The following is a 15,969-nucleotide window of genomic DNA, read 5'->3' as shown; positions in this document are numbered from 1 at the left end:
CAGCACAAGGGACTTGGTAAAGGAAAGGACCATGCTTTGGCCATGAAGGTCTCTGAGAAACGTCCACTGTTGGGCCAAGAGGGGCTGCCACCAGCATGACCATATTCAAGTTGATGCCAAAATTCCCTTTTGCTTTGGTAGTGCAGTGTAGGGATCACAGGGATATGGATCATGCTAAAAAAAAAAAAAAGTTTGTTGAATTATAAACTATTGTTTGCAACCTTATGGTGTTGAAAAACTTCATTCACTTGGAAGGTGTCCAACGGGAAGTGCCAAGGACTGAGCACTAAGAAAGTTCTCCTAGTGCCTCTGGATCTACCCATGGTGAAAGAAAAGAGGAGCCACCCGTTGTGTGTAAGGCTGTGAAGTTGTCACTTTGTAAATGAGGCAGTTCATCACTGGTGCACTGTCCCAAATCCCAGGAGCTTGCACAATCTTGAAGCTCCTTTAGGCTGAAACTCTGGTCTGCCTAAAAGAAGATGAGTGGAGGCCTGCTTCTGGGGGGCTGCATGGATGGACATGGAAAATACACCTTTTTTTAATAGTAAGAGTGAAATGGAAATATTCTTAGATGCAGCCCTTATCACCTGGGAGCAACACTGAGGTTCAAGCATACCTGGCCAGGGAGGCTGTACCAGCACTGGGGGTAACACAGAAGGGTTCCAGCTTAGAGGTTCCTAAACTCCCTGAGTATTACTGTCTCTGTCCAGCTCTGTGGCTCACACACATGTACACACAAACACAGGGCTAGCTTCAGTATGAAGTCGGTGGCAAAAGAGGCAGGAAGGTTCTTTGTGTGGGTTCCAACAGGAGCATTTATTGCTTCTACACTGTCAAAGGCTGCAGAGGCAAAGATGAACATGATCCCAAAACTCACAGTTTTATCCGAGGGCAGGGAAAAGGCAGGACCAGGGAACGGGGACCAATGGGGAGCTCTAGGGGAATGATGAGGGGTAGAGGCTAACAGCCAACCAGGGAATCCAAACTGGGAGAGATTAACACAACAGAACAAGCATCCTGGGAGATGCCTTTCTGGTCACCCTAACATGAAGTGGTTCTTGTGGTACTAGGGACTTGTCTTACTGAGAACTCTCTTTCCCTTGTAATGTATCTTCACAGGCCACCACACCTGAGGTCCTGTCAGGTCTGTTTATACATTACCTTAAGAATTTATCCCAGTTCTGCCTGTAGATCTCCTCCTTGTGACACCACCCACCATGATGGAATGGTGGGGAGGTGTTGAGGGACCTCCTGCCATCCCACCTCCCTCATCTCAGCTGGAGAGACGTGGTCAAACAGCACACCAAGGTGCACAAATAGGGGTGGCGGGCTTTGAAGAGCACAAGGGACAGGAAAAACCAGACTGGAGAACTTGACAAGTACAGAGGAAATGTATATTTTAAAGAAAAGTGGGACTGAAATGTTTCAGAGGGACTGAAATAGCTCAAATTATAAATATTCCAATAGCAACCTCATAACACTCTTAAGGCCCGGGTAAAGCTGTTCCTCCCTCACCCCCAAGCTGGTGCAAGCCAAGGAAAATGTAGGACAAGCTTTTCAGAGTAGTGCAGCCCTTTCTCAGGATGAGCTGGGGCTACCTGGACAGACTGCAAACCAAACAGCATGTCTGGTGCCTCCTGGTCACAAGTGATGTGGGCAGTATTTATTCCCAATATTAGATGAAAAAGACTCCTTTTTCCAGGGAAAAGCAAACCCAGGCCACCAATGCAATTTATTTTAGTGATTCTATTTAAATATTCTGCACTTAAAGACTCCAAGCAATGGTGTGGTTATAGCTATACCTACTGGATAAATGTATTTATTTATGGATGGGATGCTTTACTGCTGACAGTACAGTTTGTTTTTAAGCCTGACCAGGGTAGAGGAAATACATACAAATAAACAATAAACCTAAACAACACTAAAATAACATCAGTTAAGACAATTAGAGTTACTTCCACTTGCAAAGTATTGTTCCCATTTTGCTACAACATGGGAAAAAGCTCCATTTCCTAAGTCAGCTAGTAACTGATTTGGGATTTGCGGATTCTGGTAACAAAAGGGGATTTCTTTTGTCTGTTATTTATACTCTTCCTATGGCTCCGTGTGTCCGTGTCGGCATGTCTGGAGCACCCTGTCTCAGTGCAGCAGTGTCTCCAGCCTGTCCCCATCTCCGTGCCTTAGCTGGGCCTGGTTGGGCTTCTCCTGCTGACCGTCCTGGTTGTGCTGGTGTGAACATGTGTGTTTGCAGAGGCAGTTTCTCCTAGAAGACTTTGTCCTGGTTTTTAAAGTTTTATTATCTCTGAATTACGTATAATTCAGGAGCTCAGGGGCCAAGAGTTAAAAATAGAGCCCGGAAAACGCGCTGTCAGTAATCAGCAGAAGGCGTCAAGGAAGGTTCAGGCCATGTTTTAATTGGGATGCTTTGCCTAATTATTCTAATGCTTTAATTGCATTTGCATCCTTCACCCCACACAGGGAGTTTCATGCTGGGTTGTTCTGCCATTCTCTTGTGTGTTTTGTGCCATCCCAGAGCTGGCTGCCGAGGGTTGAGGTGGGACAGCTTAGCTGCCACCAAGTAGTTCATGCCATTCCCAGCACTGTGTTGCCTCCAGCTGTGTGTCTGCTCTCTGCCAGGAGCCAGTAACAAGCACGAAGGAGATGTGACAGGATAATAAGTGTCTGAATGATACTTCTTTGGGTCTGGGGCTGCTTGTGTGGAGTCTGTGGTTCATGAGAACACCCATCATTCTGTGAGAAGTGTACACCAGAGCATTCGCACTCAGCAAGTGGGAGTGCAGGAGGTTGTATCTTTGGGGCAACAGGGGAAGGCAGAGCCCTGCAGGGAATACTGCAGGTGCTTTTAATGGTAACTAAAGAGTGATGTTTACTGGGACCATCCTGATCACAGTCACAGCAATCGCAGCCTTCTTTTTGGAAGGAGTCTCCTCCAAGGTGCTCATCACTGAGACGTGCTGCAGCTACACATTCAGCCTTTGCTGGCCATCTGTGATTTATGGTGTACGCCCCAAAGATGCGCTTAACCAGGAAATCCTCCAAACTGGGACATCTCCCATGCAATTGCTTAGAATCACAGAAACATAGAACCACCTGAGCTGGAAGGAACCCACAAGTATCATTGAAATCCAGCTCCTGGCCCTGCACAGGACAGGCCTAAGAATCCCACCCTGTGCCTGAGAACGTTGTCCAAATGCTCCTGGAGCTCCTCTCTGGGGCATGTTGCACTATGCCATCAGGCCAGCACATCCTACTGTCAAGGTCCCATAGAGCATCTCTTCTCCATGACAGAACTTCTTAGATCAGTCATGGCAAAACCCAGAGAGTTTTGTTCCTTTTCCAGCTCCTGGATGGCTGGAAATTGATTTCTTTGTCAGTCCTTTAGTTCAGTTTAGCCCTGACTCCAATGACTGAGGTTGAAGAAGATGTCCTTGGAGGTTGCCAGGACCCACGTGTGCGGTATTGTGGATGAGGAAGGATGGTAGAGCCACAACCGTCAAGTACTGTTAGGGTTTACTTGCCTTTTATCTTGTGTGGGGAGTATTTTGCAAAACTGTTGCACTTTCTATTCTTTAGATGTTGAGCACCAACCGGTTGCTTATTCAGAAGCAACTCTTATTGTAAGCACCTTACAGGAAAATATGAATAGCTTGCAATTTAAAGGAACAGATTTATCACTTTATGTTTTAACAGAGAGGAAATAATTTCTGTGTGGCTTCCTGACAGTGTTTGGTGTCCTTCCATGGCCTTCGGACCAGGTCAAGGCTTTGGTTTGTGCCTCAGCTCTCTCCTTTCAAGATGTAAAAATTTCCCCTTATGGGTGACAGACCAGAGCCGTGGGAATTCCTGGAAGAGGAAGAGGCAAGTGGCCTCTGGGAGGAGAGCTCTGCTGGAAGTGCCTGCAGGACTTCCAAGTGTTCATGTGTCACTGAATCATGGAATCACAGAATGGTTTGGGTTGGAAGGGACCATAAAGCTCATCTCATTCCAACCCCTGCCATGGACACCTTCCACTGGAATTGCCTCCAGGAGAAATGCCAGCCTTGGGTGGATGGAGGTGATGGGGATGCTGCCAGTGGCACCTCTGCCATGCTTTTCATGTGCAAGGGGCTGGCTGGGGTGGTTGTACTGAATATATTGGCACATTGAACCCCACAGGCACCGTGATTATGGGACTGGCACAATAAAAGTTAAATATATCTGCAGCTCTGTGCTGTCCTGGACTTCCCTGCCTTGGACCATCCATCCTATAGGCAGATGAAAGCCTTATTGCAGGGTGTTGCAATTCACTGGGTGGGTTTCTGCTGCTCATTTCTGGAACCACAACATATTTCTGTTTTTACACTCCCTCCAGCCTCAGTATTTCTGTTGTTCCCTTTGCACGGGCAGATGGGTTGTCCTCAGTGATCCCAGCCCCACCTCACCCTTCCCACTCCCCCAGAAAATAAACCCACCCTGAACTTTGTGTGCAATGAAACCCAGCAAAACTCCCAGCTCCTACCTCAGGCCTAATAACCTGTTTGTTCAGTTCAGGCCTTCTGCAACCATTTGTTTAAGATAAGCGAGAGCGGATGTTTCTTGAGGGCACAAAAGGTTCTTGAGATAAAGCTCCAGCAGGACTGATCCCGTGCTGTGGCTGGAGCATTTCCTTCTCTCATCACCTGAGTGTTGGTTTTTTCCATCAGTACAGTGCTTTTCTCAACCTTCTGTTCACACTCAGGGTTTCAGCGTTGCTGTTTCTATTCAGGTGTCTTCACCTGCTTGACAATCACAGGCTGGGGGTGTTTCTGCTGCATGGGGAACATCTGTGAAAGGGGCAGAATAAGTTGTTATGAGTGAAGACAGTTGCTTTGTGGGCTGAGGTTTCCCATCTGAAAGTCAGGCTGTAAAACCACAGGGATGAAGCAATGAACCCAAACCCCTAGAGGCCCCTCGAATCTTTGTGAAACACCCATGAGTTCAGCCACCTCAGGCAACAGCTGCACTTGGGAATTGCAGCAGTGGAGGAGGAGGAGGAGGGAGGGTGCAGATTGGTCCCAGATAGAGCTATCTCTTTTGTAAGGCTGTTGTTGTCAGATGCCAAAGGAGTTGCCGCGATTTGCTGCCTCGGGGTGGTCACAGAAGAACCACTGGGATCAGAAAGCTCTACCTCATTCCTGCTTATCAAATTGTGACTTGGGAGTGTTCATGGAAGAGAGGCTGAACCTGCTCCAGCCCTGAACCCCCCGTGCCCTGGGCCGATCCCCAGCGTGGGCAGCAGGGGAGGGGGATTCTGCCCCTCTGCCCCGCTCAGGGGAGACCCCACCTGCAGAGCTGCCCCAGCCCTGGGGAACAACAGCACAAGGACCTGGAGCTGCTGCAGCCAGTCCAGAGGAGGCCACTGAGATGCTCCAGGGCTGGAGCCCCTCTGCTCTGCAGCCAGCCTGGGACAGCTGGGGGTGTTCAGCTGCACAAGAGAAGGCTCCAGGGAGAGCTCAGAGCCCCTGGCAGGGCCTAAAGGGGCTCCAGGAGAGCTGCAGAGGGACTGGGGCCAAGGCATGGAGGGACAGGACCCAGGGAATGGCTTCCCAGTGCCAGAGGGCAGGGCTGGATGGGATATTGGGAAGGAATTGCTGTCTGGGAGGGTGGGCAGGCCCTGGCCCAGGGTGCCCAGAGCAGCTGTGGCTGCCCCATTCCTGGCAGAGGGGTGGAACTAGATGGTCTTTATGGTCCCTTCCAACACAAATCATTCTAAGATTTGTTATCCCTAAATTTGCTGTCCCCAGTTTAACAGGCAAAGCTGGTACCTTCCTCCAACTTCTTCAGATGATCCTGCTGCAAAGGAGGATGAGAGATTTCTCTGCATGAGAAAGGTCGTAGCAAAGTCTTTCTTGTAGGAGGGTAGCACTAAACCCAACTATTTCCCTCTTCTGATCCTGCCCCTCTTCCTCGTGTCCCTCCCAAGCCAGTATCCCGCAGGCTACTGGGCTGGGGTGTGGGGTGGGATCAGCAGAGGGATGTTGCTGGGGAGGGGCAGGTATCAGTGGGTGAAGAGGTGGAGGCTCTTGGGTTGCTGCAGAGTGCCAACGAGATCTTGAAAGCTTTTTATTTGTTCTTCCATTAAACTTTGATGTAAATGGGTCTGGGGGGGCAGCTTTTTGGAATCACACAGGCAGGCAGACAGGGATGAAGCTTGGACAGACAGGTAAAGCACAAAAAGAGAGCACGTGGCCTTCAAACCTGCTGCCTGTGACCTCTGTTTGCAGCAATTCCAGTAGATGACAGGTTTCCCTAGCTGGCCATAGAACAGTCACCTGAGCTTGCCAGACATCACCTTCTCCAAGAGCTGTTTTCCCCCAAAAATCTAAAAATGTGTATGCACGTCACAACACAGCTGGTCTTCTGGGGACTGGCCCAGAGGGCAGACCATTCCTGAACAACCCTTCTTTTCCAGAGCTTCTGGCCCTTCTTGTCAGAGCATGTATGTTTATGATTTAAATTGGAACGTATGTGCATTAGAAGTCCCATGGGCGTCTCAGGTTCTGCTCCAAGCTTCCCACCATGCAAACCACAGAGTGTTTAGCATCCAAAACTGAAAATTAGCCCTGTTAGCAATCCTTCCTGTGACCATGGGCTCCTTGTGCTTTGCTTTTCCCACACCCCTCGCTTTCAGAACCAGCAGCACTGAAATGCTGGTTTGTTACCTTCTCCAGCCACCTGTGCATAAATATCAGAATAAAACCCGTGTGGGAAGGAGACCAAACATGATTTTGCTGCCTGCTGAGGAGTTGCAAACCTGCCTATGAAAACCATGAGCAGCTGAGTTTGATGGTGTTTCTGGCCAAAGCAGGAGAAAAACCCATGCCTCTTGTAGACCCACTGCAGAAGGTGGTCTTCTGCCTTCAGAGATGTTTGCCTTTGGCTCTGTTCAGGGATTTGGGCTTCCCAAGGAGCGTCTCTGCTGAAAGACGGAAGAGCTGCCTTTCAGATCCACGTTGTCCTCAGTGAGCTGGCTCTGCTGAAGGCACTTCCACAACTGTCCTGCACGACCTGTGGTGGGCAGCAGCCTCAAGGCAAGAGCTGTGTTATCAAAGCTGTCACCGTGCCCTTGGGATTCTGCCCCCACCCACCCATTACCTTTGGTCTTCTCCAGCCGTTCCGCCCTACTTGCAAGTTGCTGATATTTCCTTTTACATCAGCTCACTGCACAAAAAAAAAAAAAAAAGAGTCAACTTTTCTCCCTTCCAAATTTAGCTTTGTTTAGGCACTAAAATAGACAAGAGTAGGGATCAGTGACTGTTTTTTTCCAAAACATTGTCTCATGACGAGGACTGAGGAAGGGAACTGCTTGGCTGCAGAAGGGAGATGTTTGATTTTCGTAAATGGGGACACAAAGTTCTCCTCTGTTCAGGTACAGACGGTGTCCAGGAGTGCTCCTTGGATTAGGAAGTTATTCCCATGTAATTAATTCATCTCTCATCCCCTTGACATCAGCTGCTGGTGGGTAGAGGTCTGAGGAAGGACAGGGATTCTCTGCAAGGAGGACATGCAGGAATGCACCGCCATATGTATGGTTTCTAGTTGGAAAGAGCAGAAAGGCAGCTCCTGAGGCTTTAATGAGGGCTTCACTAGAGGAAATTGGTCCTTGAGTGGAGTGGAGATAGTTTCATTTTTCCAAGGTAATTGTATTTGCACATGTGTCTGCAATGCAGCTTAAATTCCTAAAAACACCCCAAGCATTAGCCTGCTGTGGTAGTACAACGTTTAGAAGCAGTCTCACTAATTATTATACTATTTTTAGTCTTATTTCCTAAACTAGCTCTGCTGATGGGATTTGGCTGTGTGTGTCTCCTCCTTCCCTTCCTTTTCTCATTCCGTTTGTTATCTGTTGGCCGATTTCAAGTAATTCTTCAGAGGAACAGAGATCTCAGAGATATTGAGCTCTTCCTATGCATTCAGTGAAAATAAATAGTTGGGAAAATGAGTAATGAAGAACACTCAAACCACAGCCCTCAGTAATGAAGTTTCAGTATGAGCATGCTGGTCCAATGGAAGGTGTCCCTGCCTGTGGCAGGTGGGTTGGAACTGGATGATCTTTAAGGTTCTTTCCAATCCAAATCATTCTGGCATTCTGTGATTCTAAGCTATTATAGAATCATGGAATTCTAGAATATTCTGAGTTGGAATCCACTCACAAGGATCATCCAGCCCAGCTCCTGGCCCTGCACACACACCCCAAAATCCCACCCTGGGCATCCCTGGCAGCGCTGTCCAAACGCTCCTGCAGCTCTGGCAGCCTCGGGGCCGTGCCCATTCCCTGGGGAGCCTGGGCAGTGCCCAGCACCCTCTGGGGGAAGAGCCTTTCCCTGATCTCCAACCTAAACCTCCCTGGCACAGCTCCAGCTGTTCCCTGGGTCCTGTCCCTGTCACAGAGAGCAGAGATCAGAGCTGTCCTTTGGGAGGAGCTGCAGACCCCAGTGATGTCTGACCTCAGTCTCCTCAAGGCTAAACAAGCCCAGTGATGTCAGACACTTCTCGTGTGACCCCTCCAGACCCTTCACCATCATTGTAGTTCTCCTTTGGACCTTTTCTAATGGCATTATATTTTGGTTCGGTGAGTTCCTTATGCCTTGAAGTCTGGAGGAGTGAAGCTCTCTGAATGAGAAGACTCCAGCTGCCATGGGAGTGATAGAGTTGCTGCAGCAGCAGTTTCTCCAGGCTTTTTGCAATGGTCAGGATGGATGGTCACAATAAATCCCGTCTGTCCTCGACTTGGCAGTGCCTTCTCTGGCCTAAATTCATCATCATCCCCAGCAACCATTCTCCTCCATTACGTCTTCCACAGAGAAACTCAAAATACTGTTATCTCAGTAACTGCTACTAAAATCAACTGTCATTTCCACAGGCTCTTCACTCAGAGAGCGGCTTTTCTCTGAAGTCAGTGTGTTATGTTGTCATGCCAATGTCACAAAGCTGCTGCTGGATGAGGCACATCCCCACCCAGCCTTTGCCCTTGCCCAGGCTGCTCCCTCATGAACCCTCGCACGTGGTGATTCCCAGCAGTGGCTGGAGCTCCAGGCTGAGATAGATTGCGATGGAAATAAAAGGAGCAACTTTTACAGGGCTTCTCGTACCAGCTGGGGAAGGACAATACTGCATAAATAAAATTCATTATGGTTATGACAGCTCTGTGGTCCCTGGAAAATAAATAATGCTTTGCACTTACGTAGAGCCTTTCATCCAGGAACCTCAGAGCTCTGTGTGAGCATTAACAAAGCCTTGTCATGCCCATAGTAGGATGGTAAATACAGCAGCCCCCTTATCAGATGAACAGACCGCATCAGAGTCGGCACCTTCAGTGGGAAGAGGGCACTGGAAAGGCAGCAGCTGGAGTTACACACAGCTCTTCCACTGCCTTGTCTTGGAATCATAGGATCCTAGATTGGTTTGGGTTGGAAGGGACTTTAATATCATCTAATTCCATCCCCCTGCCATGAGCAGGGGCACCTTCCACTATCCCAGGTTGCTCCAAGCCCCATCCAACCTGGCCTGGGAGACTCCAGGGATGGGGCAGCCACGGTTTCTCTGGGCGCCCTGTGCCAGGGCCTCACCACCCTCACAGTAAAGACTTTCTTTTTAATTACCAGTAAAAAATGTCTTCCTAGTATCTCATCTAAATCTGTCCTCTTTTCATCTTGTGCTTGGTCACATGATTTACCATCCTTGTCCTCAGTTGTTCCCTGCAGGGTGAATCCCACCTGTCCTTGCTGCAGGGGTGGCATGGGCTGACTCGTTCGTGGTGGGCAGGCTTAGTGGGGTGCTCCTGCTGTGGTTGTTCCCTCCCTGCTGGCGTGAGGGCACAGCCCCAACAGACCTGCCTGTTGGCTCCTGTTGGCTTCCCCCAGTATCCTCAAAACGATGCCAAGCATCCTCCTTTACAGACATTTTTTCACCTTTTTGGAAAAATACACATAGGAAGCAGCCCAGGGAACTTGGATGGCTTAGGTGCACCAGTGTCATGTGTGAAGTGGGTGAATTCCTTGTCTGTGGTATGTATGGGATTTATACATCTGTGATCCACTTATTTGCCCTGTGTGGTTCCTCCCCTACAGAAATTGCAGACAACTTCATTCCCTGCTCCTTGCAATGGCCCTGAGACCGTAGAACATGTCTGTGGGTTTTCAGACCTGCTTTTGTAGGGTCTGGGATGTTGTGAGGATGTTTGGGTGGGAACTGTTTCTTTTACCATGCTCACATGCTGAGTGTACAGCTCTACCCCGCTCTGACCCTTTCCATGTTGATGCCTCCTGGAGCTGATGACTACTTTTCCGTCTGCTTTGCAGGGTTACCATCCATTGCCTCATGAAGCTGAAATCGCACACACCAAAAAACTGTTCAGAAGGAGGAGAAACGACCGGAGGTAGGTGAAACCTCTTCAGTGTTTGGGGTTTTTTTTAGTCTTCTTTGTTGCACATCTTCCTCAACTGCCTCATGGTGAATCTTTGGACAGTGCTGCTGTTCAGCAGGGTTAATGCATAAACTCTTAGTTGAGCACTAACATCCTGAAAATATTTTGGGATGTGTCCTGCATTGCTCCAGGAGTACCTTAAGGACCTTCTCTTCTCCTTGTACTTATTCCTGCATAGCCAGATCCTCCCACTTGTACTCAAAGAGACAGCGGGCAAACTATTGTCTGTAAAAGCTCGAGTCCTTGGGATTTGTTCTCTCTTCTTCTATTGAAAAGCAAAATTTGCTGAGTTTCAAGGTTGCCTGGAAAGTGGGTATGGTTTGGTTAAGAGGGGGTCGCAGCCAGCCTCAGGTGTCTGTGGGAAGGAGGGGATGTGCTGTACAGGCAGCTGAATTCTTGCGGCATTGATTTCAATCCATTGAGTTAATTTAATCGGGTCGATTGGATATTTAATTGTATAAAGTGCATATTCAATTATATGAGGGCATCTAAAATCCTTGATGGGAATTGTGACCATGGTTAAATGTGAAAAGAAGCGAGCAGTGAGGGAGTTAGTTGTACATGCAGCTTTATTTCTGCTGACTTGTTCTGCTGCAGCTGAGGCAACACACCCAGGGCAATAAAGCAGTTCTGAAACCATGACTTTGAAAGATGACTGAACAGGAGAAGAAGTGGCCAGTGCTTTCTCCTGGAATAAACTGAAGTCTGTGCCTGAGCTGTCACAGGGGGAAATTTTTGGTGAAGCTTGGCAGACACCTTGGAGTGTGTCCTCAAATCTCCCCATCACTTCTTATCTCATGAACAGCTATGATGTAGTTAACTCTGCGTGGTTTGGTTTTCCTAAACTTCACTGAGTGACCAAAAAAAACAGCTAAAAAGAGTTTTCTCAGGCAACCTAGAAACATCCTTCTGTGGTCAGGATGGTTTGTCAGCAGCAAACTCCGTTTCCTCTCCTTCTGGGGACTCCCTCCTTTTTAGCTGTACACAATTCAAAAGCCAATATAGTTTCATGATTTGGGGCAGGGGGAAAAAGTCTTATTTCAGCTGGGTTGCAGCCCTGTGATCACCAAAACATGGTTAAAACCAAGCTGAGGTCTGCTGTGTTGCAAGACTGAGCTGGGTGAGCTTAATTGGAGTACTGGGCTGGGCTCCTTGGAGGAATCACAGTGGAGGTTGGTGAGTCCTGCTCCCATCTCTGGTCTTCCTCTGCCATGCAAACAGTGCTTGATGCTTTGGAAGAGGAGACCAGGGCCAAGGGGTCTTCTGCCTGAAGCTCCATGCCCAAGGCTGTGATGAACCATGGAGCTGTGTGTTGGTTCTTCCCTCTCATCCAAAAAACCCTGCCTGTTGGAGGGGTGGGAGGGAACATGCCAAATGTGCACTTCTGTTTCTTTTTTCTTTCTGGTCCCTTCAGATAAGCCATCAGCAGACAGAAGCATTCAGCCCCCCAGGGCATCCCTGCCTCCTGCACAGATAGCAAGGAGAGATAGCAAAAGAAACTGCCTTGGGCTGGGGTTGGAAGATCACGGGGTGAGATACAGCCCCAGCCAAGTAGCCCTGGGATAGTGTCCCAGGACAAGAGAAAAAAGCTTTAAAATCCAATTGATCCAGCATCATTCCGGAGGAGACGTGGGGTCACTTCAGCCCTAAGCAGTCTCAAATGAAATAAAATGGAAAGAGCAGAGGATATGCACTTCTGCCCAAGTCCTCCACAGTGCTGTCAAAGCTTAGCCAGAAAACCACAGTTTTTTTCAATTTCAAAAAGCTAAGAAGCCTGAGTAGAGGGAGCTGGAGTGAAAAAACATTTTTTAAAGTATTTAAAAGGAAAAGGCATGGTTCCCGTCCCCTTCCTTCAGCTTGAAACCTCAGCAGACTCTCTCTCCCCATGCCGCTTGTGTTGCTGGGGGTTTTCAGGGTCCCTTGTCTCTATGGTGCAGTTGGGACTAGGAGGGCAGGTTTAGTCCTTTTAGTGTTGCTTGAGTTGCTCCAAGAGGGCACTTGCTCCTTGGAGGGCTCCTTGCTTCTTAGAATTGATTTCTAGCAGTGAGTTAGCTCTCAGAATGTTTATTTTATGTGGAAAGCATGACAGAAGTAGGGGGAGAAAAGGGCAGGAATAGGGGGGGAAGAAAGGGAATAGGAGAAAAACAACAGATTGTATCAGAACACAGACTACAAAGCTGTTTACACTTTATTGCAGTGCTATTATCTTAATGTCCCAGGCATCATTCTGGGGCAGAAAAGCTCCATTCCGGAGCTGGTGGAGCCACACAGGTGATACAAAAATTCCTCAGGGTGAGATTTTATGTCAGGCAGAACAGTTGGGAGTTACAGGCTTTTTGTTTAAAACCTTATCTGGATACAGAGAGAGTCAAAATTGCAAGAGTGTGGAGGGGACATCAGAGACAGTGAGGTTTGGGAGAGGCCTAGCAGGGCCATTTGGTGGTGCATGGGTTGGGAAAGGGCTGAGAAGCAGCTCTGGATACCTGGACCCAAGGGAAGAAGGTCTGGTTTCCTAGAAAGGTGATTGGTAGCAGCCAAAGATGGGAGTAGGGCTGGCATGCAGTGAATTTGCAAGAAGAGGTTGTCCTGCTAAGTTGGTTAGAGGCCCCAAAGTCCTGGGCACACCTGGGTCTGGTTTTCATGGGGCAGCTTTTCCCCTTCTCCTGGAGCTGGTGAGTCCTGAAGCAGCACCCTGGGCCCTACAAGTAATGCCTGCACGTGGTATACGGGCTTTCCCTGCCCAGCACTTGCCTCATCCAAGGCTGACAAATCCCCACTGACCGTGGTGGGCATCTCCTGCCAGGTGCAGGAGTCACCCTCACAAGTGGCCATCCAGCTTGGGTCAAGGTGTCAACCCCCAGTTTGGCCTCTGCTCGATGCCCAGGTCCAGCTGGCCTTGCCTGGCTGTAGGTGACCTTTGGGTTAGCTGGAGCTTTATATAACACACCTACTACAAAAAAAGCTGATAAAGCGCATTGGTACCAAGAAATCTGCCTTTTTTTTTTTTTCCCCAGCTGGTCTTACAAATGGTACTGATTCCCTCCCAGAACGTGTGTGGGCTTCTCTGGCCTCCCTGACAGTGCCATTCAGGTGGGGATATGTCTTGGGCTAGTGAAGCACCTTTTGTTTCACATGCAGAATGACGCTGGTGTCCAGCCCTGCTATAAATAGCACCTGTCTCTGCTTCCTTCCCGTCACCTTTCCTTGGGAAATGCTGTCCCTGGGTTATGGAGGAGCACAGCTCACCTACCGTGAGGTCTCTGCCACACACCTTGCACTCTCTTAGGGAGAAGCAACCCCAAGGGAGTGACCCATAGATCTCTCCTTGCATATGTGCTATGTTTTATGTTCCCCAAGTAATTTTTTCTGGTTTTGTGGATACATCATCCTTGGAAGTGCTCAAGGCCAAGTTGGATGGGGCTCTGAGTAACCTGGCCTAGTGGAAAGTGTCCCTGCTTCTGGAGCTGAGTGGTCTTCAAGGTCCCTTCCAAGCCAAATCATTCTGGGATCCTATGATTTTTCCATGGATGCGTGCTTCATTTGTTGTATAAAATAGGTATGAAGAGCGAATTAGATGTCATTAAAAAAAACTGGGCACATTTTCCATAACAGCAGTCAACATCTGCTGGAGGGTTTGGTTGCACAGGGTGTTGTAAAAGCCTGCAGAAGGCGGTGAGGTCCTTCCTGCAAAGAGCTTATGATCAGAGCAGGAGAGGTATCAACCTCCCCACCTCTCCTGGCAGAAATCCTGCAGGCAGTGTCTTCTCTGTTGGCTTGGAGTCAGGAGGTGGGACTGCCACCTCCTGATGAGACTGGTGGAGGGCATCACTGCTTGCTGGGGTCATGGAAGGGGAGCAGCACAGGCAGATGTTTTCATACCTTGTCCAAAGGCACCAAAGGCCACTTAGTTTGACCTCCCAAAGGCAACCACCTCTAGGGAAGGAGAGAGTTTTCCTGGGTAGTGGCAGGACCTCTCCTGCAAGAAAAAAAAAATTCTGTGGGATATGGGGCACTCCAGACCCATTTCTCAAGTCCTCTCCTCTGACCTTTCCCAACCCAGTACCTCTCTGGTAGAAGAGCGCAAGCTATGCTGGGATGTGATCTCCTTGGGCAGGTGGGCTCTGGGTTTGGCCCCTTGTTTTTCAAAAAGTTCTCAAAATCCCCACTTTTTAAGCATTTCAAGTTGACTTTATGTTGCACAGGGTTCCCCCAGTTCCCATGGCCTCCTGGTGTGATGTGTTTGGGATGGAGAGTCCAGCTGGCCAAATCCTTTGGCCTGGAAATGCCTGGAAGTGTATGCACAGAGGCTTGCCCAGCCTTGTAGGAATGATAAAAACCACTGCCAGTTCAGATAGGATTTACAGGCAATATATGGAGTTGCAATGGGTTAAGGCAGGTGAGGTTGTACCTACTTCTTGGTCTTCTAGTTAGCAGTACTGAAATGGTTCTGTGTCACTTGAGCAACAGCACAGTTTTTCTGAGGACCAGGAAAAGGTTTTTGGGAAAGTCTTAAAAAGTTTGCACCGTTGAAATCACATTGATCCAACATCTTGTTGGATTCAAAAGACAAATCAGGCTGAATACCTTACCAAGAGCAAATCTTGGGTGTGCACAGATGCTGGCTGGTACCTCACGGTGCTTTTGGTGGTCCTTGTCTGTGGGCAAGAAGAGGAGAGGATGGCAGAGAGAACAGCCCCATGTCCTGGAGAGGATGGAGTGAAAGCCTGAGAGTTAATCAATCCTCTCTTTGCAAAAGAGGCCTCTGAATTCCTCTTTTCAGTAGGAAAAGTGGGAATCTCTTGTGCTTCTTCTGTGCAGCTGGTGTGACCAAAGCCATGAGAGGCTGCCCTGCCCGTCCCAGCCAGGATTGTTGGGGATCACAGACAGCCTCTGGTGAAGAACCATCACCATAAGCTGTGACTGAGCTTTGTGTCATCTCCTCCTCCTGTTGGATGAGATTTTAAGAAGAGTGTTTCCGCACCTGGGAAATCCACCCTACATAAATCCCCTGTGTGGGGAGCTGCAGCAGAAGGCTGCATGGATCCTCCTGGCTCATACATGGAGGGAAGGGTTGGGAGCATAGAGTCTCAGGAGCTCTCTCCATCTCCCTTCAGCGTGCCCCAAATACTTAAAGCTTTCAAGGACAGAATTACAGAAATGTCCTCAAGTTTTCTCTAGCATTGTCTGAATTTATTTACTTCCTAGCGTTAACTTGGCTTTGCACTTAAATGATCAGGAAAAAACAGCCTGGATTATTTTTTTGTGTGTTTGTGTGTTTTCTGGACTTAATTAGATTCAGAGCTGGGGGAGGCAGAAATATCCTCCTTCCCTGGAGAGCCCCGGGTGGCTGTCAGGGACGGTTTCCTCTTCCTGAAGCAGGAGGGTTGTGTAAGCACCACTGACCCTCCTGCTGACGCCCACGCCGCGCACTGGGTTATCTGGGGTGAGTGCATGGAGTGGGCATCCCTGTCCCCACTCCGCAGCCAGAGCCTGCTCTGCTGAGA

The 15,969-nt window shown here is 48.8% G+C and overlaps 1 protein-coding gene across 6 annotated transcripts in view; it reads left to right on the top strand.

Annotated features, from left to right (window-relative positions):
• CTIF (cap binding complex dependent translation initiation factor) overlaps positions 1 to 15,969 on the top strand; it is a 150,025-nt gene that overhangs the window by 71,480 nt on the left and 62,576 nt on the right. For all 6 annotated transcript variants that reach the window (XM_048291353.1, XM_048291355.1, XM_048291356.1 and 3 more), the window contains one exon: positions 10,341 to 10,417. In XM_048291353.1, coding sequence (XP_048147310.1) covers positions 10,341 to 10,417 — 77 coding nt within the window. The remainder of the gene's footprint in view (positions 1 to 10,340; positions 10,418 to 15,969) is intronic.

This window comes from Corvus hawaiiensis, chromosome Z (genome assembly GCF_020740725.1).
Source record: "Corvus hawaiiensis isolate bCorHaw1 chromosome Z, bCorHaw1.pri.cur, whole genome shotgun sequence".
In the NCBI taxonomy this organism is placed as follows: Eukaryota; Metazoa; Chordata; class Aves; order Passeriformes; family Corvidae; genus Corvus; species Corvus hawaiiensis.
The sequence above is the reverse complement of the archived record's forward strand: the minus strand, read 5'-3'. Positions and strand labels throughout refer to the sequence as shown.